General features: G+C 39.3%; 1 protein-coding gene across 2 annotated transcripts; it reads right to left on the minus strand.

Moving 5' to 3' along the window:
• Nucleotides 1–2,390: 2,390 nt before the first annotated feature.
• Nucleotides 2,391–26,915, minus strand: LOC117296344 (xaa-Pro aminopeptidase 1-like). Of its 2 annotated transcripts, none has more exons than XM_033779217.1 (22): nt 26,673–26,915; nt 24,867–24,961; nt 24,296–24,412; nt 23,633–23,693; nt 23,202–23,327; nt 22,588–22,698; nt 22,035–22,277; nt 21,589–21,702; nt 20,971–21,052; nt 20,227–20,315; nt 19,657–19,799; nt 19,288–19,374; nt 18,875–18,940; nt 18,490–18,560; nt 17,680–17,757; nt 7,883–7,954; nt 6,942–7,002; nt 6,015–6,084; nt 5,411–5,587; nt 4,476–4,570; nt 3,934–4,032; nt 2,391–3,311 (listed from the first exon to the last, which is right to left on the minus strand). In XM_033779217.1, the coding sequence occupies exons 1-22, from the start codon at nt 26,725–26,727 to the stop codon at nt 3,102–3,104; spliced, it is 2,322 nt and encodes a 773-aa protein (XP_033635108.1). In that variant the 5' UTR covers nt 26,728–26,915; the 3' UTR covers nt 2,391–3,101. The 2 variants fall into 2 exon arrangements, with proteins under 2 accessions (XP_033635108.1, XP_033635107.1); XM_033779216.1 differs by having other exon boundaries at nt 24,867–24,964.
• Between the last annotated feature and the right edge of the window lie 894 nt (nt 26,916–27,809).

The raw sequence follows: 27,809 nt of genomic DNA on the forward strand, positions 1-27,809 counted from the left end.
TTGGATTGTTTGTCTTTTAATTCTGTTCAAATTCTCCCCAAAGTAATTATGATAATTATAACAATATGCATTATTAGGTGCTTTTAAACATTGTATCAAAGCATCTTACACTATTTCTACCTTTTAATTGAATCTATTCTGTACCATCTAAAGTCTCAACTCCTTGGGAGTATGCACAACCGGCAGAAAATGGGTGCAGAGGTTGCTTATTATTCACAACCACATCAACAATTTCTACCCGGGCATCATGGAGGTCGAATTAGCCACCATGATTGCATGAACCCGCTAACTCATGAGTGATGAAAAGATATTGTAGTAAATTGTCTTGCCCAGGAACAAACATGTGGGGACCTGGATTCGGATCCACGCCCTTATGACTGAGCCATCAGAACTCTGCCATGACATACCCAAATTCATTTACATATTAATGATTAACCAATTCCCTATAACAATAAGATATTGTACAAAGACATTCATCATCAATCAATCACTTATTGGAAGAAACTGGAAAGGTTTCAGTTGCCAAACTGTGATGTTTTGGAAATTTTGCAAGTTTGATGAACCCTTCTTTTAGTTATGCAACGTAGATTCAACACACAGCCATTTATTTCATACAATTTATGTACGAGTAATAAGAATCAAAAATTGTAAAAAACATTGACATCACGATATATACAGATATTAATACCTACTTGAAAAGATTGAATTTTCAAAAATACAAGATTTGACTTAAATTACATTTTAAAAAAGTACTAATTTAGAAAAATCTGGTATCATTTTGCTTATTTTTTACCGATTCAAATTGTACAAATAAATCATCCATAAAGTTTAGAAAACCATCACCATTAATTAAGGTTGACAGAGAAGACACAGACTATCGTATAAAGACTCTTATACTTGGCTATTGTACAGCAAGTTGCAAAAAAAGAAACACAATTGCATGTTAACCCACTGTGAATTGACTCTTTAACTTAAAGGAACATTACACAATAGATTTTTGCTAACAAAACAGCTGCTGGCAGTAAAAACACTTTATGTAATCAACTTTATTCATAAACTGACAAACCTGTAGAAGTTTGAGATCGATCGGCCATCTGGGTCACGAGAAAATAGTGAGAAAACGATTACACATTTTGCAAGACATTGATTAAAAAATTAAAAGAAAAAAATGCTCACTGAGCGATAAACTCCAAACAGGAAATTATTTTTATTTATTTGTCATCCAAAATGACATTTCAAGCGGTGTTTTCTACTATCATCATCATTAGACAGTGTAAGTTTTATGTCAAACTGTAATCTTAGACATGTTTTTTTCTTACCAATTCTGTAATGTTCCTTTATAAGGTAGATCTTTTTGGTAACCTTCCACTATCAACTACAACCCCACAGCACGTGGTAACTCAATACTCTAGCTTCGAACAGTCTAATTCACCCGGTCCATTAATAAGACAATTTATTCAATAGGATTTAGGGGCAACTATGTAAATCCAAACAAATCTAGATGGACATAACTCATGGTTTTGTTTGAATCGGTACTTTGAGGCCCACCCAGCTCAATTTTGCTAAACACTTGGGCACTGAGCTACCATTAGACCATGTCACAGAACTATGGCGAAACTGTGTATAACGCTAACAAAATCATACACATTCAACAAAGCTTATGCAAACTGACACCAGCTACAACTAAAAAAGCGCGGACATACAGTACTTTAAACATCATCTTTGGTATCCATGATACAAGGTTGATTCTTCATTCAATAACTTACTATTTCATCATAAGCAATATCAATCAAATTCACAAGATTCAACACAAATTAAAATGCAAGTATAGTTTTTCATTAAACACCATCTGGAATTAATGCCAATTATAAGTGAATACCTGCACATGATTGGTGAAAAATACAGCAATCTATGTAATAATTTATTATTATTATTATTATTATTATATTTTGCAGTTCTTACAATTAGAAGTATGTTTAAAGATCACATGGTTCAATTGTTACTGTGGCTCCAATTCAATTTTGGAAATCACAAAAAGTATTATTCGTTATTAGTTTGAATCAAGTACTTTTGTTAAAAGTGTTTGATGATTTTATAGTACTACCCGATAGACATTACAAAAATTCCCCCACCCCCAGTTGTAAATAAAACTAAGAAATGTTGGTCGTCTAGTTTTTCTGTACCTTGTTTTTCAACCAACAAATTCATACTAGCTTGCTGCCAAACTTGCTGAAGTAATTGAACGTTTTGTGTAGGGACAAGGGAAAGAACAAATGAATGCTGCGATGGAATGCATCTATATTGAGAGGGTTTGTATTGCATGTTCTTTCCAAGCCTTTGTATCTGGTATTTTCTCAATGAATCGTGTAAAACACTGTTAAGTTTTAAGCACCAAATCAGTGTCAAACTGCTTTTTAGCTCAAACTTTTTCCCAATCACAAAAATCATTATAAAACAGTTTTGTTTAAATGTACATTTTAAACATGGGGAAAAAGCATAGCAATCTTGATAAAAACACACCACTCATCATAATATTCAACTTTAAATGTACACATGAATATCAGTTTTGACAACCCTGAATTATCTTTATGGAATTACAGAATATTTCTTTCAATTACAAATATGATTTTGACACACAGATTGTTTTTATAGTTTAGCATTTTGTGCAAACTCAAATATTTACAGACAAGGCATTTAAAACTTAACACAAAAATGACAACAGTAGTAAAAAAAATCTTAAACACTGGACCAAGAAAATATCATTGGTTCTTTATGTCATTTTGATCCATCTAATGCTCAATTTTTAATTGAATACTCCTCTACAACACTCCTACTCATAGAGGTGTTTACACGATACATGTAGTCTAACCTTTCAAAATAACGCCTAACATTTAGGTCGATGGAAAAACTAATAGTACTGTTTAGATGCACATGTATTCATCACAGTATGACGCATTGCAGTCTTACGTAGAAACCCTATCATACAAAACCATTTACATCAGTCTTAAAGAGGGTTCCTTCACTGCTTACGAACAAATACAAAACTACATTGGCTTCTATGAAGACGTCCGTCGCCAATGCACATAGCTGCAAAAACTTTTCTAGCGCTGCAACACATAGCTCGTGAGCGCTGAGAACATAACCAGGGTTGTGCTTACCACTGTGGTCATGCATCCTCTGCCACCAGTTATCTTAAAGTCATACTCAATCTTCCTAGTCTTACTCTCCAGCCACTTTCTAGCCGATGTGGTCCTGAGGAGGGGCTCAATCACTGAGCGAACACGGAGATTATAGCTGTTCAGCCAGTCAATCTGAAAAACAGAACCAAATAATTTATAATGTAGCACCTTGGTAAACAACTACATTACACTGTTTTGTTGTTATCGTGACCCATAGTTATTGACCAAAGTATAACACTTGTTTCTCAGACCGTGTTTGAAACGGTGACTTTAGCTACAGCAAAGGCTTGATCTTGTGCGTCTGCCTGCCTATTCTTCAACACTGGCAGACGCGCTGATCTAGCCGCAACTTTAGCCGATGTCGCCGCTTCTAACACAACCTCATTCAATTAGTATTTTTGAGGTCAGGCATATTCTATTGTACAGTTTGCAAGGGTCATCAGAAGGGTCAGAATAATAGGTCAAACATAACAATACAAAATCTAATAAAGAAAAAATATATGGATCTTTATTAATAAGCACAATATAGCAGATTTATATATGAAGATTCAATACAAATGAAAGATAGAAAACATAAGGCACCCAATTTCTATGTGAGTTTCAAATCAGAGTTTATTTCTAAATAAACACCACTCACTATTTCAGAGTTATAGTTTCTGCAAACACCAATTTAAAAAGGGCTGAAATAGATAGGGCTACAATTAATATTCTGTAGAGATTCATTAAGGTTTTCATGATAATGAGAGCTTCTTACCTGGCGTGGGCTAAGCTTTGAGTAGTAGATTAACCGTGGCTCAAATGGAACAAGGGTTGCTGGTACAAAGTTCATGAAGGTGTAGTCCTCAAAACGGTTCTGTGTAAGAGAACAAAATATGGTCTTGGATCCATAGGAAGCTACTGAAAGCTACGTTCATAGTAAGTTTATTGGCAATATATATTTGGTTTCCATGTGTGTGTCTACTTGCCAGGTATATTTTGTTCTTTAGAGAACTGTCTTGCTATAATCTACTATCGCGGAGTAGATTTTCGGATTTTCAGGAGACTTCTCAATTCTGAAAAGAACTGTCCTGCTTTTTAACTACTACCTGGGCCGAAGGTAGAAAATCAACTGGAACTATTACTTTAGCTTATAGAATATATTAACTTTACTACCACAAGTAAGTTCTTAATTGGTCTCAACGTTCTAAGTCCTAAGATTAATCCTAAGTTAGGAAGAGTTTGGTGAAATCGACGGCTGATCAAATAACTTTGGAAGTATAAAACACTGTTTGAAGCATATTTTAGATGTTGCTTTACCTCTAGTCTAATTTCTTTGACCTCCATGACGCTCGTTATACGAAGTCCAAATTGATCTCTCAGGTCCTCATCATCCTCATGGTAATACCCAGGCCCTGTAATGTAAATAGGATACATTAAAATGCAGGGCCCTTGAATCTGGATAAAAAGCATTTTGTGCAAACTTAAGTTCTGAGGCAATGTGGTCCTGCATGTTGGTGAGAACAAAACCAATAGAATATAAATCAGGGTTTGATGTATGGCCCCTACGAAGGGATACAATATATAACGATGATGCCTGGCTCGAAATTTACACTAGGCAACAGGCCCTGATTTTAGCATCGGGCCAGTAAACTCACACCAGACCTGAAACCTTTAACTACAAGTCCTGCAATCTTGTGGACTTCCATCCAAATATAACCCCTATGATGCAAACACCTATTTTAAGTGTAACTTAAAGGGTTAGGCACTGGACACTATTGGTAAATACTCAAAATAATTGTTACAATAAAAACTAACTTGGTAACAGGCAAGGTAGAGCTGATGATAGTATTAACATTGTAAGAAACAGCTCCCTCTGAAGTAGCGTAGTTTTTTAGAAAGAAGTAATTTTCCACTAAAATATTTAAATTTGATTTAGAATTTGAGGTCTCAAAATTTAGAATTTAAAATCAACTTTGTGTGACAAGGGTATCTTTTTCTTCCATTATTATCTCGCAACTTTGACGAACAATTGAGTTCAAATTTTCACAGGTTATTTTGTGCATATGTTGAGATACACCAAGTGAGAAGACTGGTCATTGACAATTACCAATAGTGTCTCGTGTCTTAAAGTCCACGGGCCACCACTGGATAAAATAATAACGAGATATGCCACATTGACCTTTCAAAAGGACACATGTTTTGAATGACACCTGTTGGTCCGAGAGTATGAATAAGAAAAAAAATCAACCTACCGTTAGAAATAAACATTCCTGGTAGAAATGCTTGGTCTTGGGAGTTGTAGCCATGACGGAAACTAACTGGGCCCTCATGCACGCTGAGATAGTGTCCTACACCATTGCCAGTATCATGCTCAAAGTCCAAGCCTAACTCCCAGAGATGAGTACGGGCGATTGCATCCAGATCTCTGCCTGTAAAAGGTAAAGAGAACATAATACTTAGGGACCTTGTCAAAATTGGTGGATAAGTATAGACCTTATGCACATGACGTCATTTCAGTACGGCGCCCCCGCATTGAGGTCAAAAGGAGATTGTTCATTGGTCAATCTATGTGAGTTTTGATTGTTTCGTCACCGTTTGACCTCAAAGATGGCGGCTGGATGACGTCAATGCCTAAGGTCTATTGTCCGGGAAAAGCAAGAAAAACCATCCTCTCATAGAAATACAGTCCTGGATTAAATTAAACAAGAACCCCTTAAGGTGTGCATTATATTTGCAGTACACATGAGCGTCTGAAACTCTTCTGCTAGTTTTCATCTTGCAGTTTACTTAGGAAAGTGCTACCGTTTGCTGCAGGTTTATAATTGAACAGTGCCCTAATTGATGAAAGAAACTTACCATAGACATCAGAGCGGAAAATGGTTGAAGCAAGATTGATATGACCCATGAGGATTCTTGTATATGCATCCTGAGAGGAAAATAAATAATAATACTCTGTCATTGATAATATTACTTGTGGGTCATGGGCAGCAAGCAACTGTGTTTACAATTTACCCCAGGTATGTTTAGCTCCATTGACAAAGTAAACTTTATAGTAATAAAGATATTTAAAATGCACAAACATATTCACCCACTGGGTGCTCGAGACATTCAAAACACAGAAGAGTAACTAAAAATGGCGTGCATTAGGTGTTTATTTCAGTTTGGGCTTTAGATTTTCAATAGTCTTCACTGGGTTAAGATTGTTCCACAAGCGAATAGTGGCAAGAGCAAATACTCCATCACCCTATGAAAGATCAAAGAAAGACCAGGGGTTGATTTCACAAAGAGTTTAAGACTAGTCTCATCGCGAGTTGGGGTGTAACATCGGACAAGCCTCAAGTTTTTCAACATCTCCTAGGACTAGTGCTAAGTTGGGACACTTTGTGAAATCGACTCCTGAGATCTTAGCAGGATTGCTTATGGATGTCGATGAGAGAAGCAATGTTTTTAGTTTAGGAGAATTCAGTTAACGGAAGGTGATGAGAAGGACTTTGAGTGCAAGTTGGTGTTCAACTAGTAACCATTGAAGGCTTCTACTGACTAGTTATGTGTAGTTATTTTCGTGGGCACCCTTGACGTTTTAAAATCTGGAATGCTTCCAACAAGTTAGGGCATTGACAGCAGTAACTCAGACCTTTAATAGGCCAATAAGCCATTATGAGATATGTTGAACACATCCCTGCAATGACACTGTTACATGTAGGTTTTCTGTGTACATCCAAACCAAACAGTGCACCATTATTCAAAAAGGCCAATGTTGATCCTTTTGTACAGTGGACTCACCTTCATATACTGAGTTGGTGTTCCAAAATGAAAGGTTCTTGCTATTTGGGTAGTACCATCCCTGAACAAAAAAGATAATTTATGTCATACATGAATTGCCTTTACAGAGTTCAAGACTCAGTATAGACTAAAACACAACACCGAAATATGAAGAAAATCAGTACAAAGTAAGTAAGCTGAATTATATGTAATATTATTTGTAGGATTTGATACTTTGCATGGTGGAAATATGATATAAAAAGGTTTGCGGTAACACCATGTAATGACTATCTCTAAATGAGTTGGGGTGGTTCTGAAAAGAACCGTTGGTTTCAACTCGACGCTTCGATCAGTATACTATTTAGAGATAGTCATTAAATGGTGTTACCGCAAAACTTTCTATATCATATTATTGGATTGATGTGTGTAACGCACGGGGAAAAAATCCACAGGCATATTACTCGGGTAGAATTTGAACCTACAAGCATTAACAATCTAGAGCAGAGAAGAAAAGATGAGCAAGAAACTGGAAAGTTGTACACAGTAATGCATTTAATACTTTCAAGTCTCCTGACGATGACTAGAGCAAGCTAGTCGAAACGTTGAGACCAATTCAGAACTGACTCCGCGGTAGTACAGCTAATTACGATCCTATAAGCTAAAGTAATAGTCCCAGCTTATTTCTATACCATCCGCCCAGGTAATAGTTGATAAGCAGGACAGTTCTTTTCAGAACTGAGAAGTCTCCCGAACACCCGAACAATCTACTCAGCGGTAGTAGAATAAAGCAAGATAGTTCTCCAAGAACAAACTCTACCTAGATACACACATGGTGTTACCGCAAACCAAATATATATTGATACCTAACCATGCAATGCCTCAAGTCCTATATACTTTCAGTTAATTATTTTGCTAGCTATACCCACGAAGGTTGAATAAGAAAAACAGAGATTGAAACTTACATGAATTGAGCTCCTGAGTCGATGACTAACGGATACTGGTTGGTAATAGCTTGATCTGACTCATCAGAAACACTGTGAAATAAAAACAATCAATTCATAAACAATGGGAGACTTTCTGGGACGATAGAGGGCAGCAGACTTACCGGGTAAATCCATTGTTCTCAGAATTATGTGTTGCACCCGCCAAATTACCAAACTGGCAATCTAAACGGAGCACATTAAAATCGGGTTGATGACCACTGTAAAGAATAATGAAAAACCACTGTCACGATATATATCTAGAAGAAACTCCTTTAATGTCTGTTACTGGTCATCACTGGTATAAGAAAGACGTTACATCAACCATTATCAAAACATTAAGTACTTGTCAATCTTAAAACTATGTACTTACTTTACTGAAGATGTAATGCATAAAACTCAAACTTACTTCTAACAAATAACTAAATTAAATGTACTGATCTCTAAATCCGGTTCAAAAATGGTTCAAAGAATAAACTTCATAAAACAAACACCTTTAAATGCATACACAATAACTCATTTCAACAGGGGTTCAACCTATAATCATTACAATCTTGTCCCTGCAGTAAATGATCAAGGCATAGCTAATTAAATATTCACAAGAAAAATAGGTGTTCTTGCCTACAGCTACTTAAGTATTCACAAGAAAATAGGTGTTCTTGCCTTCTGATCTCACTTCCTGCCCTACTGCAACACCACCCAATAAACAACTTCAGAGCCACTGGGCTCACACTGTGTGGTCTAGTATAGGAAGATCTTGAACCTCCAATAAACAATGGTCTTTGGCTACCAATATTCTCTATACATGGAGTTCGGTCAAAGTACTGGTTAACAATACTTCCAAACTAAAATATATCTGAAAGAACATTACAGTTCTTTCCAACAAATACTTCAAACAGAAACTAGTAATGAATGTCTATATTACAAATAAAGTACTCTTTAACACTTGAAAGCAAACTTAGAAAAGTGATACCTTAGCAAATAAAAGTAACCTTTAAATACTAAATAAAGTCCAAGCAGTATTTAAAGAAAGCAATTTCACTTCATCTAAATCAAATCATTATCACTGTCCATTATGACTTAACAAAGGAAACTCTAAAGTCTGAAACAAATCCTTTCTTGATCTTGTAACCTTGGAGTGAAAACTCCCAACTGTCTTCAAGTGACATTGTCTTGATCAAGTTCATAACACAAATCAAATAATGAACTTCAATAATCTAGATAGTTCTATTAAAAAGCACAATGGAATTAATACAGAAAATAAAATCAACATACCTGTAAAGAATAATGAAAAACCACTGTCACGATATATATCTAGAAGAAACTCCTTTAATGTCTGTTACTGGTCATCACTGGTATAAGAATGATCAGACCAACATCCTGTCCAGAGTATCTCTGCTGATGTGGCAATCTTGGACTGATCCATTAATTCTAAAGGTAGGGTCAAAGTTCTATTACAAAATTAAAAGTGGGGGGGGGGGCAATTAACACTGATAATCCACACACCTCTCTACACTTGGAAGGTGTATCAGTTTTGCCATCTCTACATACTACCCCTCAAAATAAATGTTGTCCTCAACATTACAAATAATACATTAAGATCAATTTATGAACAAAACCTCTAACGGCAATCCTTATCATCCAAGGAACAGTTCATTGAGTGTCCATTTCTAGAGTTAAATACTCACTAATTACTTGACAATTCCTCCTCATCAAGGCAACTAGTTGGAGAGAAGTTTAATGGAGTAGCTAATTCCACATCCCCTCATCTCCGAACTTCTTGTGAAGAAGATAAAGAAATAGATTCGAACTGGATGAAAGCTATGCAACATCGCCAGTGAACATCAAGTCAGTCCGGTGGGTAGTCCTCCCATTGAAGCTACTGATTGATGTTCCTACGTCCCGTCCATACTCTGCTGTGGGAACTTCATTGCGTTGCTAGCCTGGATTCTCGTCATGCTGTTGCGTCCTCGTCTAATAACTCTGTGCGTCTCGTACTAGTGGTGGAGCTGGCTGCCACATCCATGCCGGTGGCATCATAGGTGAACCCTGCTGAACATAAGGATTCAACCATGGTGTCATAGGCATTTGCATAGGCAGCATCCACTGAGGTGGGACAGGATATCCCTGAACAGCAGCCACTCGAGGGTCCATGCTCTGCATCGAAGGTTCACCAAGACTTGCATACCCAAACAGTTGTGGAGGATGTCGTTGTCTGATTGGTCTGCCTTCAGAGGGTGCTTCTGGTTCCGGTTCTGGTTGTGGGGACTGTTCTGTGGAAGTGTCATCACTCGGCTCCGGTGCGTCGGATACAGCTGGTTGTGGGGGCTGTTCAGCGGGAGTGTCCTCACAAATTGTTTTAGGTGCGTCGGATGCAGTTATCAGAGGATCAGGTTCCTCAATGTTCTGGTTATCCCCAGCGCCATCGATAAGCTCTAGGGGCTCAATAGAAGGTGTGTGCTCCACGTCTGGTGCATTCCATGGGAAGGGCACTGCTGCAGGATTCAATGTGGGCTGGTTCACTTCCTCCATTGCTCGGAACGGTCTTGGATCAGATGGAGTGTTCATTACTATGGTAACTTCTTCATCTGAACTGTCGTCACTCGTTGCCGGACTGGATTCATTGGAGATTCGTCGACGGTTGGGCTTTGGAGTTCGTCTCTGTGGTTGGGGAAGCGTCTTCTTGGGTTCAACATCTGTTCTCATGCTGTTGCAGGGGAGAAGGAGATTGCGATGGACTACACGGTGCTTCATGTTACCCGTTTCTTGCTTTACTTCATAGACTGGAGAGTGTTCTCCTTTTCTACCAACAACGAGGTAGACATTGTCCTCCCAGTAGGAGCAGAGTTTACCTGGTCCAAGATGGCGTCCAACATTGCGGATCAGGACACGGTCTCCCGGTTAGAGAACGGTACTGTGGGCCTTCTGGTCATGATACTTCTTTCCTCGTTCAGTCGACTTGGCTGCCTGGCGTTCTGCAATCAAGTAAGCCTCCTCCATCTGTGTTTTCCACCGTTTCACAAATTGGTTGTGGTCCTCTTCTTTCGGTCCAGCTTTTGGGTCCAGGCCAAATGCAACATCAATTGGTAGACGAGGGGAGCGTCCATACAACAAGAAGAACGGTGAGAACCCTGTTGCACTGCTAGTAGTACAATTATATGCATGTACCACTTTCTGGAGTGACTCCTTCCAGTTAGATTTCTGGGCTTCAGTGAGGGTCCGCAACATACCGAGGAGAGTCCTGTTCAGTCTTTCGCATTGACCGTTCCCCTGCGGATGGTATGGGGTCGTCCTGGAAGGTATAATACCCGAGAGTTGTTGGAGTCGTTTGAACATCTTGTTTTCGAATTCTCCTCCTTGGTCATGATGAATTCGCTGAGGATACCCGAAGCGAAGAACAAAATCATTGAAGATTTTATCAGCTACAGTTTTCCCAGACTTATCTCGGGTTGCATATGCCTGGGCAAACCTGGTGAAATTGTCAACAATCACCAAGATGTATTCAAATCCACCCTTGCTCCGTTCTAAATGCAGAAAATCAATGGAAATCAGTTCAAAGGGAGCCGTCGTGATGATTGTTCCCAGGGGTTCCCTCGTGTGTTGTGCGGGTTTTCTGTCTTTCAGGCAAGGACAGACTTTGGAGCAATAATGTTCAACATCTCGTTGCATGTGGGGCCAGTAGAACCGGTTTCTGGCAAGGTCCAAGACACGCCCAGCACCAATGTGTCCCATGTTGTCATGGAGCTCCTTGTAGACGGTTTGTCGCATCGTCAAGGGAATGATCATCTGGTGTCTATTGCCCTTTACTCGAAACAAGATGTCCTCTTCCAGCCTCAGGTTAACCCATTCACGCAGTAAGGCAATGGTATCGGGATGCTCCTTTGTTAACTCTCGCTTGCTTGGACGTTGACCTCTCTGAAGGAAGAAGATAACTCTGGCTAGGCACTGGTCCTCTTTCTGCGCACGCTGTACATCACGTTTACTGAACATTTGATTACCTGGTAATGTGGTAGGTAGCAACGTCTCAGGATCAGTGGTGATCGCAGAAGCCCATGTGACGGTTCCTTGACTCTGAGCTTCGATGGCATGGACTGTGGTCTCCAATTCTGCCTGGGAGACTTCTGTCGTACATGTTCTCATGTAGTTCTCCATGTCCAGTGGTAATCTCGAGAGGGTGTCTGCATCTGCATTGCTCTTTCCAGGGCGGTACTTTATGTTGAAATTGAAGTCTGCTAGCTCCGCCACCCATCGATGACCTGTTGCATTCAGCCGGGCAGAAGTCAACACATATGTCAAGGGATTATTGTCGGTGAACACGGTGAAAGCGGATGAGTAGTACAAGTAGTCTCTGAATTTATCGGTCACTGCCCATTTTAGTGCCATAAATTCCAGCTTACCAGAATGGAAATGATAGTTTTTCTCCGCCGGGCTGAGGGTACGGGACCCATATGCGATGACTCTCATCTTCCCCTTCTGTCGTTGGTAAAGTACTGCACCCAGTCCATCATTCGATGCGTCAGTGTGAACTACAAACGGCTCATTGTAGTCTGGAAAGGCCATTATTGGTGGTGCCATAAGAAACCCAAGAATCTCCTCAAGTATCTTTTGATGATGATCCTTCCACTCCACTTTCTGTTTCGAAAGCTTCTGCGCCGACTTCATCTTCGAGCTTGCTTTTCCCTTGGCTTTGAGTTTCTGGGTCGTTTGCTCCTCACTCGGTGTCACTTTCAGTAGGTCATATAATGGTCGTGCGATGCGAGAAAAGTCCTGGATGTAACTGCGGTAGTAGCCCAGTAGTCCAAGTAACTTCCTGACATCTCCAACAGTCTCTGGTCGCTTTTCGCTGAGGGACCGAACAGCAGATATGTCGGATGGATCAAGTCGATGACCTTCTGCTGATACCAGTCGACCCAGGTAGCGTACTTCACTTTGAAAGAACTCGCACTTGTTGGGTCTTAACTTTACACCATGCTTCTGTAAACGCTTCAGGACCTGCCGAAGATGATCAAGGTGGGCTTGAAAGTTGTCGCTAAACACCAAAACATCGTCAAGGTAGGTCATGGCAATTTCACCATTGAGTCCATCAAGGCAAGTCTCCATAAATCGCTGGAAAACTGCTGGTGCATTTGTCAACCCAAATGGAATCCTGACCCATTCGTAAAGTCCCCAAGGTGTGATGAAAGCTGTGAGTGGACAACTTTGCTCTGACATAAAACCCTGGTGATATGCTTTACCTTGGTCGAGGGTTGAAAACCATTGGTTGCCGCCTAGGCTGTCCAACACGTCCTTGATTCGAGGGATTGGCTGACGATCAGGAATGGTTTTCTGGTTTAACTCTCGGTAGTCAACACAGAGTCTGAGACTTCCATCCTTTTTCCGAACACACACTACTGGTGATGAGTACGGAGAAGAAGACTTCCTGATCCAGTCACGGCTGATTAGGTCTGCTAGGTACGTCCGGACTTCCTGGTACAGTGGGCGGGGCATTGACATGTACGTTTTTCTGACGGGTTCCTCATCACGTAGCCGAATCTCCATCTTCAAGTCGGGGACACGTCCCAGATCCGAGTCATCTTTGGCAAAAGCGGCTGACTCCTCTCGAAGAAGCTTCTCAGCAGCAGACCTCTGTGAGGTTGTCAGATGACTCAGGTTAACAGGGGGAATCCATTCCTTCTCGGTGGAGATACTGGAAACAGTGGTTTCTCCTTGCTTGGGTGATGGTGTCCATGTCTTCAGCATAGAGGGTTCCATGGGGCATACTGAATTGACAAGCTGTATGTGGCCCAACAGACTACGTCGTTTCAACATGATGTCTCGGTCTGTGGAGTTCGTCACTCGGATTACGACTGGGGTCGCCGTACCTGTTTGGAGATTCACCACTGATTCCTCTACCTGAAGACCTTCCGGCCATTGCTGTTCAACGTCTGGTACGAACAGTCCTTCTATCTTGCCGTTTGTCAAGCCAGCTCGTGCCAAACATCGAATACCAAAGTTGCTGTGTTTGGGTATCATAATGTTCTGCCTCCCTGATATGACACTGCAGACTTCTTCTGGATCATTAGCCTGAATCAAGTGAACCAACTTTACAGCTCTAGTGGGTTCCAAGTTCTTCATTGCTCCTCCAAGAATACTGCTGGCGTCTTCACCTGAGTGATGTACAAGGGTCTCGATCACATTGTATCCAATAATCGGTTGTTGGATCCTATTTTGAGTGATCAATGCTGGAAACACTACTGGTGTGCACGTCCGAGGCGTCTTCATTCTTAACTCGAGTTCAATCCAGCCTTCAAAGGGGATTGGTGTGTCGTTAGCAGCTCGGAGATCCAAGTTCCTCTCGGACTGAAGAAGATCACAAAGGGGGCGGATTGGTTCATTTGGTAGGTTTTGGTGAAGCCACTGTGAACTGATTAAGGAAACCTGGGCTCCGGTATCCCATAACACAGTGGTAGATGCATTATTGAGGTAGCAATCTACGGTACATCTTGGTCCGATGAGGTTTGTCACCTTCCGATGCTGTCTGGGTGTGATGTGGCATATTGAAGTTATGGGTCGGGGGTCTCGATCCTGCTGGTGTGGTTGGGACTGTCTTTCTCTCCTGGCTACTCCCTGTCCCGCGGACGTAACCCTGAACCGTTTCCCTGGTGTGTACGGTCTCTGCTTCTCCGACATCCACGAGCAAAGTGTTCTGATGACCCACACTTGAAGCAGTGGTCACAGTCAGAACCGGTTCCCGCTTCTTGACACTTGTGGCATCCTCGACGAACTCGGGATGAGGATGTATCAAATTGTGCTGGTTGCTGTTGTGGTGTCCTCTGGAAAGATTCTTGGAGTGCTGCTACTTGGCCCTTCAGTGAACTCAGCTCTGCAATCCCTGCTTTCAGCTCTGCGATCTCTGTCATCAGTAGCCCTGGTTTCGCTGGCATGGTCTGTTTGTCCTTTACTTCACAGATCTCGTTCACTGTGGTTGCTTTGTTTTGGGTGAGTTTCTGCCGTCTTTCTTCTTCTAGGCTGGAGAACACATTTATCTTTTCGAAGAGCAATTCGTCCGACGTCTTTGGTTCATCCAGGTAGGGCCGGAGTTCTGTCTTGATGGCATCGCTCCTCAAGCCAGTCAATATCGTATGGCGAAACATCTCCTGCACCAGGTGTGGGTCATAGCGAAGTCTGGAATCACTTTCCTGGCTAGCAAAAAGGACCTTTTGACGAATGTCAAATGCCTTTAACAGGAAAGCCTGGGCCGACTCCTTGGCTCCTTGGGTCAGTTGGGAGAGTTGTTTATAGAGATCTGTCGCATCTCTCTCCTGGTAGTGTGCTCTTATAATTCGGCGAAGGCTGGGCAGAGAGATCTTACTTCGTCCTTCCAGGTAGCTTCGGAGTGATGATCCTGGTGCTATAGCTCGGATCACTCCTTGAACGATATCTCTGTCTGGGTAGCTTTTCTCCAATCCAGCCTCGATTTGGTTGGCAAGACTGGTGAAGGAAAGACGATCCTTTTGGCCTGGCTCTCCTATCTGACCGGATATTCTGAACTCCCGTCTAAGCAAGTGGGCCACATTGGTCGGTGTTGCAGACGGCTGTGTCGTTGAGGGCTCTGTACTCTCAAGCTTAGGTGGGCTGCTTGGGTCGTCTTTCTTCTCAGCTGGGTCAATGGAGACTGGTTCATCTTCGGACTCTTGCTTGAGGTCTTTCATGAAGCTGTCTAATGTCTGGAGTAGCTCCACTCCCCCGTCGTCACTGTCTTCCACTTCCTCACTGTTAATGTGAGCCAGTAGTCGCCGTTGTATCCGAAGACGGCCCTTTGGTGTTTTCTCCACGTCCTCTGCCTCAAGATCCAGATGTGTGCATACTTGGATGAGTTGGTCGATGGACAGGCTGCTGAGTCCAAGGATTACTCTCTCCAAAGTCTTGATGAGGTCTTCCATGCTAAATGATTATTATAGCTTGCTGGTCCTTTCTGTGTCTGCGACTGCCCTTCGTGTTCGGTGTGGCAGCAATCCCGTTGTACGGCGATCCTCCCACTGGCCGATGGTACACCCTGACTATGGCACGTCCAGTTGACTCACATTGACCTTCCCGCTACTGTCTGCTCATCTTGTCATGGAAGTCGTCAGCAAGTCACTGATGATCAGGTTCGTATCTCTGGACGAGCGTTGTCATCCTTCTACGCCAGGTCAGGTGCGTTGAAGAATACGCTCATCCCTCTCGTGCCTCCAAATGTTGCACCCGCCAAATTACCAAACTGGCAATCTAAACGGAGCACATTAAAATCGGGTTGATGACCACTGTAAAGAATAATGAAAAACCACTGTCACGATATATATCTAGAAGAAACTCCTTTAATGTCTGTTACTGGTCATCACTGGTATAAGAAAGACGTTACATCAACCATTATCAAAACATTAAGTACTTGTCAATCTTAAAACTATGTACTTACTTTACTGAAGATGTAATGCATAAAACTCAAACTTACTTCTAACAAATAACTAAATTAAATGTACTGATCTCTAAATCCGGTTCAAAAATGGTTCAAAGAATAAACTTCATAAAACAAACACCTTTAAATGCATACACAATAACTCATTTCAACAGGGGTTCAACCTATAATCATTACAATCTTGTCCCTGCAGTAAATGATCAAGGCATAGCTAATTAAATATTCACAAGAAAAATAGGTGTTCTTGCCTACAGCTACTTAAGTATTCACAAGAAAATAGGTGTTCTTGCCTTCTGATCTCACTTCCTGCCCTACTGCAACACCACCCAATAAACAACTTCAGAGCCACTGGGCTCACACTGTGTGGTCTAGTATAGGAAGATCTTGAACCTCCAATAAACAATGGTCTTTGGCTACCAATATTCTCTATACATGGAGTTCGGTCAAAGTACTGGTTAACAATACTTCCAAACTAAAATATATCTGAAAGAACATTACAGTTCTTTCCAACAAATACTTCAAACAGAAACTAGTAATGAATGTCTATATTACAAATAAAGTACTCTTTAACACTTGAAAGCAAACTTAGAAAAGTGATACCTTAGCAAATAAAAGTAACCTTTAAATACTAAATAAAGTCCAAGCAGTATTTAAAGAAAGCAATTTCACTTCATCTAAATCAAATCATTATCACTGTCCATTATGACTTAACAAAGGAAACTCTAAACTACATTTCAACTGTCTTCCAAGTCTGAAACAAATCCTTTCTTGATCTTGTAACCTTGGAGTGAAAACTCCCAACTGTCTTCAAGTGACATTGTCTTGATCAAGTTCATAACACAAATCAAATAATGAACTTCAATAATCTAGATAGTTCTATTAAAAAGCACAATGGAATTAATACAGAAAATAAAATCAACATACCTGTAAAGAATAATGAAAAACCACTGTCACGATATATATCTAGAAGAAACTCCTTTAATGTCTGTTACTGGTCATCACTGGTATAAGAATGATCAGACCAACATCCTGTCCAGAGTATCTCTGCTGATGTGGCAATCTTGGACTGATCCATTAATTCTAAAGGTAGGGTCAAAGTTCTATTACAAAATTAAAAGTGGGGGGGGGGGCAATTAACACTGATAATCCACACACCTCTCTACACTTGGAAGGTGTATCAGTTTTGCCATCTCTACATATGCGCATGTTCAGAACTACGTAAACAATGGAAATTTACCCGGTATGTCTGCTGCCGCCTAGCGTTGGAAAGTCTCCTATTGTCAATACCTTATCCTGTGCATAAACCAATGAATGACTATGACTGAGGACTTAAGAAACTACTTACTTGTATCGTGGGACAGCACCGTTGTAACTAAATCCAACAATTGGATAATAACTTGGCATGACATAACCAGTAACTTGCCTGCAAATAAAGAAAAGTAAAATCTCAAACAATGCTCTTCTTAAAAATCCTTTAAAAAAAATCCTCTACAAATTGGCGGAAAATGAGACCATAGCTAATAAGACTACCAAAGAATGTCTGAGCAAGTAGTTCTGATAATCTGCAGGGATGTGAAGAGTCAGCAAAAGAGATATTTGTAGAGTGATGAAGGATCAACCTTTAGATTGCATTTGATACAGGACTTAAGTCTGTGCCAATATCATAGAGCTGCTTAATGGCTGATTTTGTACTTACTGCGAGAGTTAACACATCAAAGGGCATGCTAACCTTGCGATGCTCAATTTCCGTTTGAAAATGAATGATGTAACGATGCAAATCTATGGTGAACATGCAAGCTTGCTGCCTAATTATCTTGAAACCTTTGAATTTGTATCTGCTTGAGCAAATGTGTCTGTTTTAGATAGCATATACAATTTGCCTATACTGTTAAGCAGCAATATGAAATCAGCCCCTGGTCGACAAACATTAGTCAAAAGTACTGCAGGCTCATTAAGCTTCCTTCTTAGATAGCCCAGGAAGCTAATCAAACCTGATTCCTGTAGGCTAGTCACAAACTATCGACTTTACATTTTTGCACAGTCCAGGACAAAGAATTTCATATTGTTTAACTAATGCAAATAATAAGAAAAGGAATGAATGAATAGCGAAGTGGACTAGTCAGTAAACAAAGCCTGTGATACCAGCAATACTTACTTTCTTAGTTCTATTGCTTGTTCAGCTACTATCTTCTCGCTCAATCTTTCTATTCGACCGGTGCTCGGATTCTAATTACAGCAAGACAACAACAAAGACACATCCAGTGTTTATTCATTTAGTATCAGTACAATACCAGAAAAACAGCAAGCAAAGTGAATCTCAAGTGTTTGGAAAACAAACAAAATCAGCAAAATTATTATGTTGTTCATTTCACACAGAGGAATTCTTTTTCAAATCCAACTTAACAAAAACATTGGACTGGGGTTAATTTCACAAAGAGTCAGGAGATATTAAAAACTTAAGGCTAGTCCTAAGTAAGGACGAGTAACTCAAGATAAGACTAGTCTTAACTCTTAGTGATATCTACCCCAGTATGACTTACCGTTTCAGAGCGGAGTCTCTCTGCAACCCATGCAGCCAGTTCACAGACAGCTGCTGAATCTCGCATCTGTGCATCAAGGAAACACAAAACAGTCATTAGAAGAGAATAACGCACTTGTAAATTCCATAGACATCAAGGCTTATACCCGGGGTATTACTCAAAGAGCATTGGGGCTTAGACAAGGGATAAGGAAACAAGTACTCTGTTAACTCAGTGAAGTATAAGATTTGTAAATTCAAAGAGCATTGGGGCTTAGACCAGGGATAAGGAAACAAGTACTCTGTTAACTCAGTGAAGTATAAGGTTTGTAAACTCAAGGTTTAGGGGTACAGAGGCAAGTGCCTGTGACTCTAGTGAATCCTAAGATGTTTCAAAATGTTTTAGCTTGTAATTAAAATATTGTAAGTACTTACATTAGCGTCAACCATTCCTTCAATCTCTTTGTCGTTTTTGACTGCCTTCAGCTGTTGGACAAGTGACGGCGACACCACACGCTTTTTCTATGGCCAAAATATAAACATAATTATGAAAGTTTCTGCAAACACGGAGATTGGATTGAGGACAGAATCCTACAAAGTATGGTGTGCCATGTGATATTTTTATTATATCGTTGCTGTTTTAAATTCTACGATTCATGTATGTTTTTGTGTTATTTTTAATAACTGTATTTTAATGTGCAAATCGAGAAAGTGATTTTCATGCTGGGCATGATGAATAAAGAATTGAATTGAATTGACCATTAAATCGTCATCTTTTATTCAGTCAGCACTTATTGAACCTACCTCATCAATAGCTTCCAGGTATCCAATACTTGTGTCATTTCCAATCCAGATTTTACGGATAGAGCCTTTGTTGTTGGTATTACGAAGTCCTTCCTTGAAGTTTGTATAGTCATATACTCTGATGCATAAAGGCAGTAGAGTCCCTGGGGTAAATGCCACACAAATACAAAATAAAATAAGGATTTGTCTTATGATGTCATAATTCTACAAAGTTGTACAATATGGTGTTAACATTTGAAGACTAATGACAAAAACTAGCATGAGCTTCCAAAATAACAACAGTCTTTATGTAGTTTACACATTTCAAGTTTCCACATGACCGAGTACAATGAATAAGGTACACAAAAGGTCAGATCAGAGTGAAAACCAGGGTCCCCAATGCATTCTTTTTTGCCCTAAATACTTGAATTTGTTTTAAGTTTTACTCAACAGTTACTGAATACCGTTATCAAAGTGAGTATGGTGAACCAATATTTCTACCCAGCCCCACTAGTATGAAGAATCAATATTTCCACTCAACCTCACTTGGACTGCAATGATTTGAAGGGAGTAAAAGCAAGATGGCTGTACCTGTTTCTGGGCATCCATAGCTAGCCCCAATCTTCAAATGCTCCCTGATGGTGCTGGTCATACGACGAGTTGGTTCATACAAATATAAGCTAAATAAACAATAGTTTTAATAGACAGTTACAATTTCTGTTCACACAATTACAAACACTCGAAAAGAGTTTTATTCCAGAAACATATTAATTAGCAGGGTTTCGCAAAACATGACAACCCTTTTGGGGTATGTAAGGGTTCCAAAGAAACTGTGTAGAAACCAGAAGATAGCATTTAAATTTTAGGTTGATTGAGATATACATTATCTACAGAACCAATATAAGATGATGTGTTAGTTCTTGCATAAAAAAATAACAATAAATTAACAGCTTTATTTCTAAATTCTTAAATCTTTTGCTGCTACTTACAGGAATAATGGCAGCTGTTCTACTCCGCAAACATAACAGTGAGTTACTGTGTTTATTTTGTGTTTATTGTAAACAAAATTCAAATGACAAGGATCTATGTGAGTTACATAAAACATATAGGATGCATTTGGTTCGTGCATTGTTGCAAATTATAATCACTTGGCGAAATCTGTTTTTTTCCCTTTCACTTTGCGTTTGGTCCATAAAAAGGAATAGGCCAGATTTCACTGTTTGATTATAATCTACAACAATGCACTCATAATTATACTTTCAAGATTTGTATAATCTTTAACATTGGCAGAAACTCATAATTGTATAACATCAAGCAATGCCTACAATGACTTACTTGATTAGTTCTTCAGTAATAATGGCAAATGACATGAAGAGAGGGTTGAACTGGATATCACGACCACGCAAATTAAACAGCCCTGAAGATGAAATAAATAAAAAAACATTTAAGTTAAATTCTCATAAAGCTTTTCCTGAACAAGTCACAGCAGCTGCTCAACCTTTGACCTTTAAAATAACCTAAATCAATAACGAGCGAGCTATGTAAAGAGGGTCCAATTTAATAGAGCTGTTTAACGGCTGATTTTGTGCTAACTGCGCAACTTCCATTTTATAACGTTGCTTACGGTAAGCACACAAAAAGGCATGCTAACCTTCCGGTGCTTTCTGCATGAAAATTACTGACGTAACAATACAAATCCATTGTGAACGCGCAAAATGGCCGCCTAATTTTCATGCTAACCTGTGAAATACACTGACACCCTAGCAAATTTTTCTGGTACAGTTAGCGCAAAAAATGTGCTTACCATAAAGCAGCTCTATGACATTGAGCCTTGTTGCATGTACTCAATCAGTGTCGTAACCAGACTCCCAAGATTCATTATCAAGTGAAAAATAGGGAACAGTAATGACGAGAATTCTAGAAGTATTTACTTTACAAAAGATTTATTCTTACATGCGATTTCATCCAGTTTAGTCACCACCACAGCATCTATTTTCTGGTCTTCCATCATGTCCCTGATGTTCATCTTGCCATCTTTGCGGTAAATCTTGTCCTCCCAAGCCTCACCTAAATATATTCCACAATGAAATGAACAAAGTAATTGATAGGCAGACCGCCAACATAGGATAGCAGTTGGTAGAGTACTGGCTGGCAATATTTTTAGAAGGTTGCAGGTTCAAGACCAGCTCCAGTCAATTTTTTTCTATGCAACCCAATTTTTTGGTGCATGCATTGGAAATGAAGTCTTTCTCAAAATGAAAGACTGAGGTAGATTAAGTAGATATATCAAATTGATACGGACCTTTCAAATTGCTCATCAATGAGTTACTTACAGGAGGGTAGATGAAATAAGATAAACTTTCACAAAGTTAGACCTTTTTCAATTATTAAACACTCACCGGCATACAGTTGGGTATCATACACTGTCAGTGGTTGTATTCCATAATCCACCTGTTGACTGTCAGCCCAGATGTAGTCAATCATAAAATCATTCTTGTCATCTTCTTCGTTATCGTCATTGATGAGATCAGGGTCAGGAAGTTGGGGATTGAGGTTGATAATCCGGATGTCATCCAAGGGTATCAATTTAATCCGCTTAAGCTCATAATCCTCAAAAGTACGATTGAAGATGTAGAAATCATCTGATGGCAACATGAACAAATCATAAATGAAAAAAACACCCCAGTATTTGAACTTCTAGAGTCAAAATTTTTTTTGTCTTTTATTTTTTTTGTCAGTCACAAAACAATAGAAAATAGAATTAGCTGTTGTTAACACCTTACCAACCAAAAGGACCGAGGGTATAAATGCAACAAAATGGTTAATGGTCTGACGTTTCAATCCTAGCAGAGTCTTTCTCAAAGGCTATTAAAAAAGCCTGATTAATTTACACAAGACAAAATTGTCATGGCAAAATGATATTATTTGTGCAATTTTGTGGTAAATACTCACGTATTGACAGAAGTTCTGGGTCGTAACCTACTCTAGCTACTTGACTCAATTGATTGTTTGGATCAACATATTCCCTGATCCACTCTGCTGGAGTCTCATCTCGAGTATCACCTGTCAAAAACAAAACCAGAAATTAAAAATAATCTGTTTCGTTCAAAAATTACTGTCTTTGTCTCCCTCTTTGACTTCGTCGTTTGAATTGCCAACCCCCTTGTGGATATATAATAATAATAATAATAAAACAGCTTTTAAATAGCCCCCTTAACCCCAAAAGAGTCCCGAGGCGCTTTACAGAGGTTAAACATTTAAGCAAGTTCAGAAAAATACAGAACAGTTTAAGATAAACAGATCAAGAATGCTTAAGAAAATTACATAAGCATTGCCTAAAATGCTCACAACACAGTATCACGCATCAAGAGTCAGATTCCCAAAATGGTCAATCAAGATATATTGCGGGATAGCATCAGGTGAATTTAGTGAATAGGAAACGCCCTGATATGAAAGGAAGATGAAATTGACCCCGCAAGACTTTCTTGAATTCAGAGCTCATTTTGAGCCTAAAGCATTACACCAGCTGGTCATGAGACCTATCACAGTATTAAAAAACGACATACCAAAGCGCATCAAATCCCAGTTGCAATCGACCTCTCTCTCTGCCTGGATCCAGTAACGTCCGTCTGTCCAGAGGAGAGCTTTCCCACTTTCCCCTGGTTGGTCCGTTGTTACAACGGCTAAAGCATCTGCATTATTAGGAAGACACATTAAATGTTATGTTTTGATTTGATTTGATTTGATTCCGTCAATGGCGTCGACCAGGCCATCAGAGAAAATCCTTTCATGGATTGAGAAAGTACACAATCGCTACATGATGACATTTTTGGACAAATAAAAATACTCCACACATCTGGGTAACTGGGATGAGACACATGTATTTAGAAATGAGTTACTATTTCACAAAAACCAATGGATTAGTTTGTTAATAATAAACTGATGTTCAGGTCTCTTTATCAGGTCTCTTTACATTCTGATAAAGTGGAATACTTACCACTCCCTTTGAATCCTGTGAGAAATTCCAGTCGTTTGTCATGATCAGCAACAAAGTCACTCTGAAACAAAGAGTAAAAATAACAGCTCTGAAAAAGGGTTAGAATGCAAAAATTTAACAGCCAAAACAAGGAATGACCATTGGACGTGAACAGAACATTTTCAAGACAAATAACAATGAAAGAAAAATCACAAATTCTGATGATTTTAACAGGTTTTTGTGATAACAATAACAGAGCTGGGTGAACTACGTGGTAATGATGTTGGTTGGTGGCTGGCTATTATTAATGAATCTTAGCAAGCCACCAACCCGGTCATTATAACGCAGTAAACACCAGCTCATCAACTCTTTTTCCCCCCCCAAAACAGTCTAAACAGAAACAATACAATCGAGTTAAACACAATACATACATTTTTATAGCACTCTTACTCATCAAAAGATGGTTACAAAGGGCTTAACAGAGTCTAGAAAAAACCCAGAATAATAGTTTAATAAACATGAAGTCATTGTTCAAATAGGTGAGTTTTGATAGCCTTCTTAAAAGTGTCCAAGGAAGAGCAGCTGTGGAAGCTCATTCCAGTGTCGTGTTCGCATGCCTGGAATGCATGGTCACCAGCTGTGCTGTATGTTCTGAATCTATCTCTCACATTTGAGTTACTTTACCTGATGTCTATCTGAGTAGGGGACAATGTAAGCATCCAAGTCATATTTGCGGTGTCTCATTCGCTTCCTTAAATCTCTCAGGCGTTCAGTTGTGTCTGTTGCAGTTTCAGGCAATTTCTGAATAAAAAAAAACATTTTCAATATATCTTTATATTATATTAATCTTTATAATAAGTCTTTTCTTGAACTAAGTAATATTCTAAATGGAAAAAAAAGTTCAAAACAAGAGAAGAAATTTATTTTCAGAGAAAAAGTATTATTGCAACGAGGAAGATTGTTGATTGGCAAATGCCCCATATATCGGTTCGGTACTAGGGTATAGCCAGCGATGTACAAAAACCAAGCCCAATGCGCTGGACCAATTTTCTGCCCTGACCTATTTCCCAGGTCCTCAAAGGCCAAGATTACAAGTGATGTGTGCATAAATCATTGTGTTTTTAAGACTTTGTGAAATAAATGATCCTCCTGAAATACTCTCTTTCAAATATTGGTTTAATGAAAAAGTCACAATTTATATGAGATTTACAGCTATTGATAAACTACTGTCACTGTATATAACACTTGTACTTACCACTGGCAGGCGACAATCCCTAACATCAGCTGTAGTGCGTCTTTTTCTGCTGAGCACCTTCTTCGCAACGGAAGCACTCATAGATTCCTGCACAACTACTGACAAAATCAGAGAAATATACAGAGATTAACAGTCAATGAAATATGCAGAGACATAAATGGGCTATAAACACTTTCATAGTAACAATATTGTGTGCCATCTTACTTTGTATTTTATACAATTAGTTAATTCTTATGTGCCATCTTGTTGCAGTATTTGAGTTCGGGTTGGGTCCTACTACTTGCCGCCGTCAACTCGCTTGGAGGAGCCGTCAACTTGTCGTCAATCCTCCAATATAAATTTTAAATCCACAAAAGAGGCATAGGACTTATACTGTAAAGTATTAATATCTTAAAGAAAGTTTACATCAGTTTTAGATTAGATTTCAGCTAAAAAAAATTAGTTTTTTTTCTCGTGAAAAATTTATGTAATAAGCAGCAAAGCCAACTTGCATTTTCACAGGGCTTGTACAACATCGACAACAGAGAGCGCTTTCCTGAATTTGAAATAGTCTTGGCCCAAGACAATGATCTGTACCGCATAGTGAATTATGTACTGCGCTTCGTGTAAATTGATCGCTATTTGATTGGTATCCTTTGCGGAAATTGTGATAGAAAAAGCTAGACGGATAACTTTCAAGAACAAAATTAAAAACTTTTTACAACCATTTCCAACAAAACATAACAAGGAGGGGAACAAATATGATTGCATTTAAATTAATACCAAGAATGAATTAAAAACTATTTATGTGCAATTTGGAATTTAATTTGATCGACAGAGGTTAGCCGGCGGGGATGGAAAAATAAGGGCCCAGCCACTGAGTAAGTGTATTGACTGTATTGTAAATATTGGACGGCATTCTCTAATTCTCTCATCTGTGGTCAAGCTAGCACTCACTGTGACTGTCTGTGGTGCAGACGTATTTTCCAGCAAACCAACCATTGCCCTTGTGACGGCAGACTTTTTGTCAAAACACATATTAAAAATATTTGGGCATCAAATCAATAACATACAAAAAAAATATATATATAATAGAGAATTTTGTGCTTATTTAGAGACTCGGACTTCTTGTTATTTATTTTATTTATTTTAAATCTTCTGACATAATTCTTTGTTGGCAGGGGCTGCCAGGGTAAGGCAAAAGTTTTAAAAACTGTCATCAAAGCAATGTGCCCTCCCAGACACCTCCAACAAAAAACATACATGTTTATAAAAATACAGGAAAATACTTCCCGAAGAACTCACACTCACAGTCATTCATGACTCATGTAATTGTCAGTACACATACATACATGGTACATACAGAATATTTCTAGAAACTATACGTTTACGTTTGCGTTTACGTTGATACTCGGCAGAATCCTTAAGTGAGGACGTAACAGGGGAGCCTTATATTTCTAGAAGTACATACAGGACTCCCCAGGAGGGCCCAGGAGGGAGTACAAGATTTAATTTATAAATTATACTACAATTTCTGTTCTTTTTTACCAAAAAAAGGAGTATCTCATATGATTTTAGTAAATTAAATACTTCAATATTTCATAACGAACACAAAAATGGTGACAGGATATGGACATTTTTCCCTATGGCTTTTTTTAAGGGTAGCAGCGAAACTGTTGTTTTCCTTACACAATGCACATATATCACAACTGGTTAAGCACAGTATAGCACGTAAATTCTGTGCAAGGCTGTACCACATTACATTCCCAATACGAATTTCCCCCATTACTATTCTTCACTGAGTACTTGTATTTGTAATGTACTTGCCTGCTGTCACAACCACCAACACAAACACGCAGCGTAAAATCGTTCCCCGGACCATTTTTCGGACTGAAGTTTAACTTCTAACCATTTGAAAAACACACAAATGCTCCACAAAACTTGAGGTATCCTCCACTTCAAACAAATGGCGACGATCACCGTAATGACTCACAGATAAGAAATTCATTCAAACATGTCAGATTCGATTGTACACTGTGGTACCGTTTTAGCTGATATCGCTATTGTTATGTTGATTTCTTTCGTTCAAGCACAAAGTGGTGGCGCTATTTCACTGTACGTCCGTGATAGACCTTATTGCAGATAGCAATTTTGAACAACTGCGCATGTGCGCGCAAAGGACTGTGGGAAAAATTTGGCACCTCGCTCAAAAAAGTAAACAACGTTCGACGTTCGTACACGATCGATCGGTTTGCAAAATGGATGTGGCAGGAGTGACCGAGAAAGAGCTGCTTGATAGAATAAATAGTTCTGGCATAGACGAACTAAGGTAATCTTTAGCTAAAGTGAATGTGCCAAGACACAGTAGTTATAGACAAAATCCAAAGGCGACATTTTGTCGCGATAAAATTACTGTTTTTAGGTTTGCCCGTCTACGTCTGTAGTGTAGGGCGTCTGACATTGACAAGGTCAATGGCGAGAAGTTGCAACACGGATCAGTGACCCTCCCGCAACCATCAGTCACCCTCGAGGGATCGGAAATAACAACCAAAACTTCCCACCAGTGACTCCGATTTGTGCTGATAAATACTTTGACAAAAGCATGGACGACCTCCATGACAAAAGTAAGACATTTTTTTCTGTTACAAAACAGAGAAACATTGCCAAGGTCATGATGATCGAGGACTGTCATGACTGTTTTACAAAAAATACAATCATTTCTTATTCCTGGTATAGACTAGAGTCTAGATATAGCTCTATGGATAAAGCCCATCAATGGTTACATTGTCTTGATTCGATTGTATCTGTAATTGTATGCCACTAATCAGCAATGACGTGAACGTAAATAGAATGGCTTTCAATCATACATGGTAGTTGTACATTTTAAAAACTTTATGTGGCAGATGATACTTTTTCCTTATTTCTCACACCATCAACTTTTTAGGTCTACCACTGATATGGTTC

This window comes from Asterias rubens, chromosome 11, assembly GCF_902459465.1.
Source record: "Asterias rubens chromosome 11, eAstRub1.3, whole genome shotgun sequence".
NCBI lineage: Eukaryota > Metazoa > Echinodermata > Asteroidea > Forcipulatida > Asteriidae > Asterias > Asterias rubens.

Excerpts from the sequence above, each read along its gene's own strand:
- LOC117296344 (XM_033779216.1), bottom strand. The coding sequence starts at position 26,727 with ATGGTCCGGGGAACGATTTTACGCTGCGTGTTTGTGTTGGTGGTTGTG. Across the intron at positions 24,965-26,672 it reads GTTGGTGGTTGTGACAGCAG|TAGTTGTGCAGGAATCTATG; the intron begins GCAAGTACATTA and ends TGATTTTGTCAG. Across the intron at positions 18,561-18,874 it reads AGAGACTCCGCTCTGAAACG|AATCCGAGCACCGGTCGAAT; the intron begins GTAAGTCATACT and ends TGCTGTAATTAG.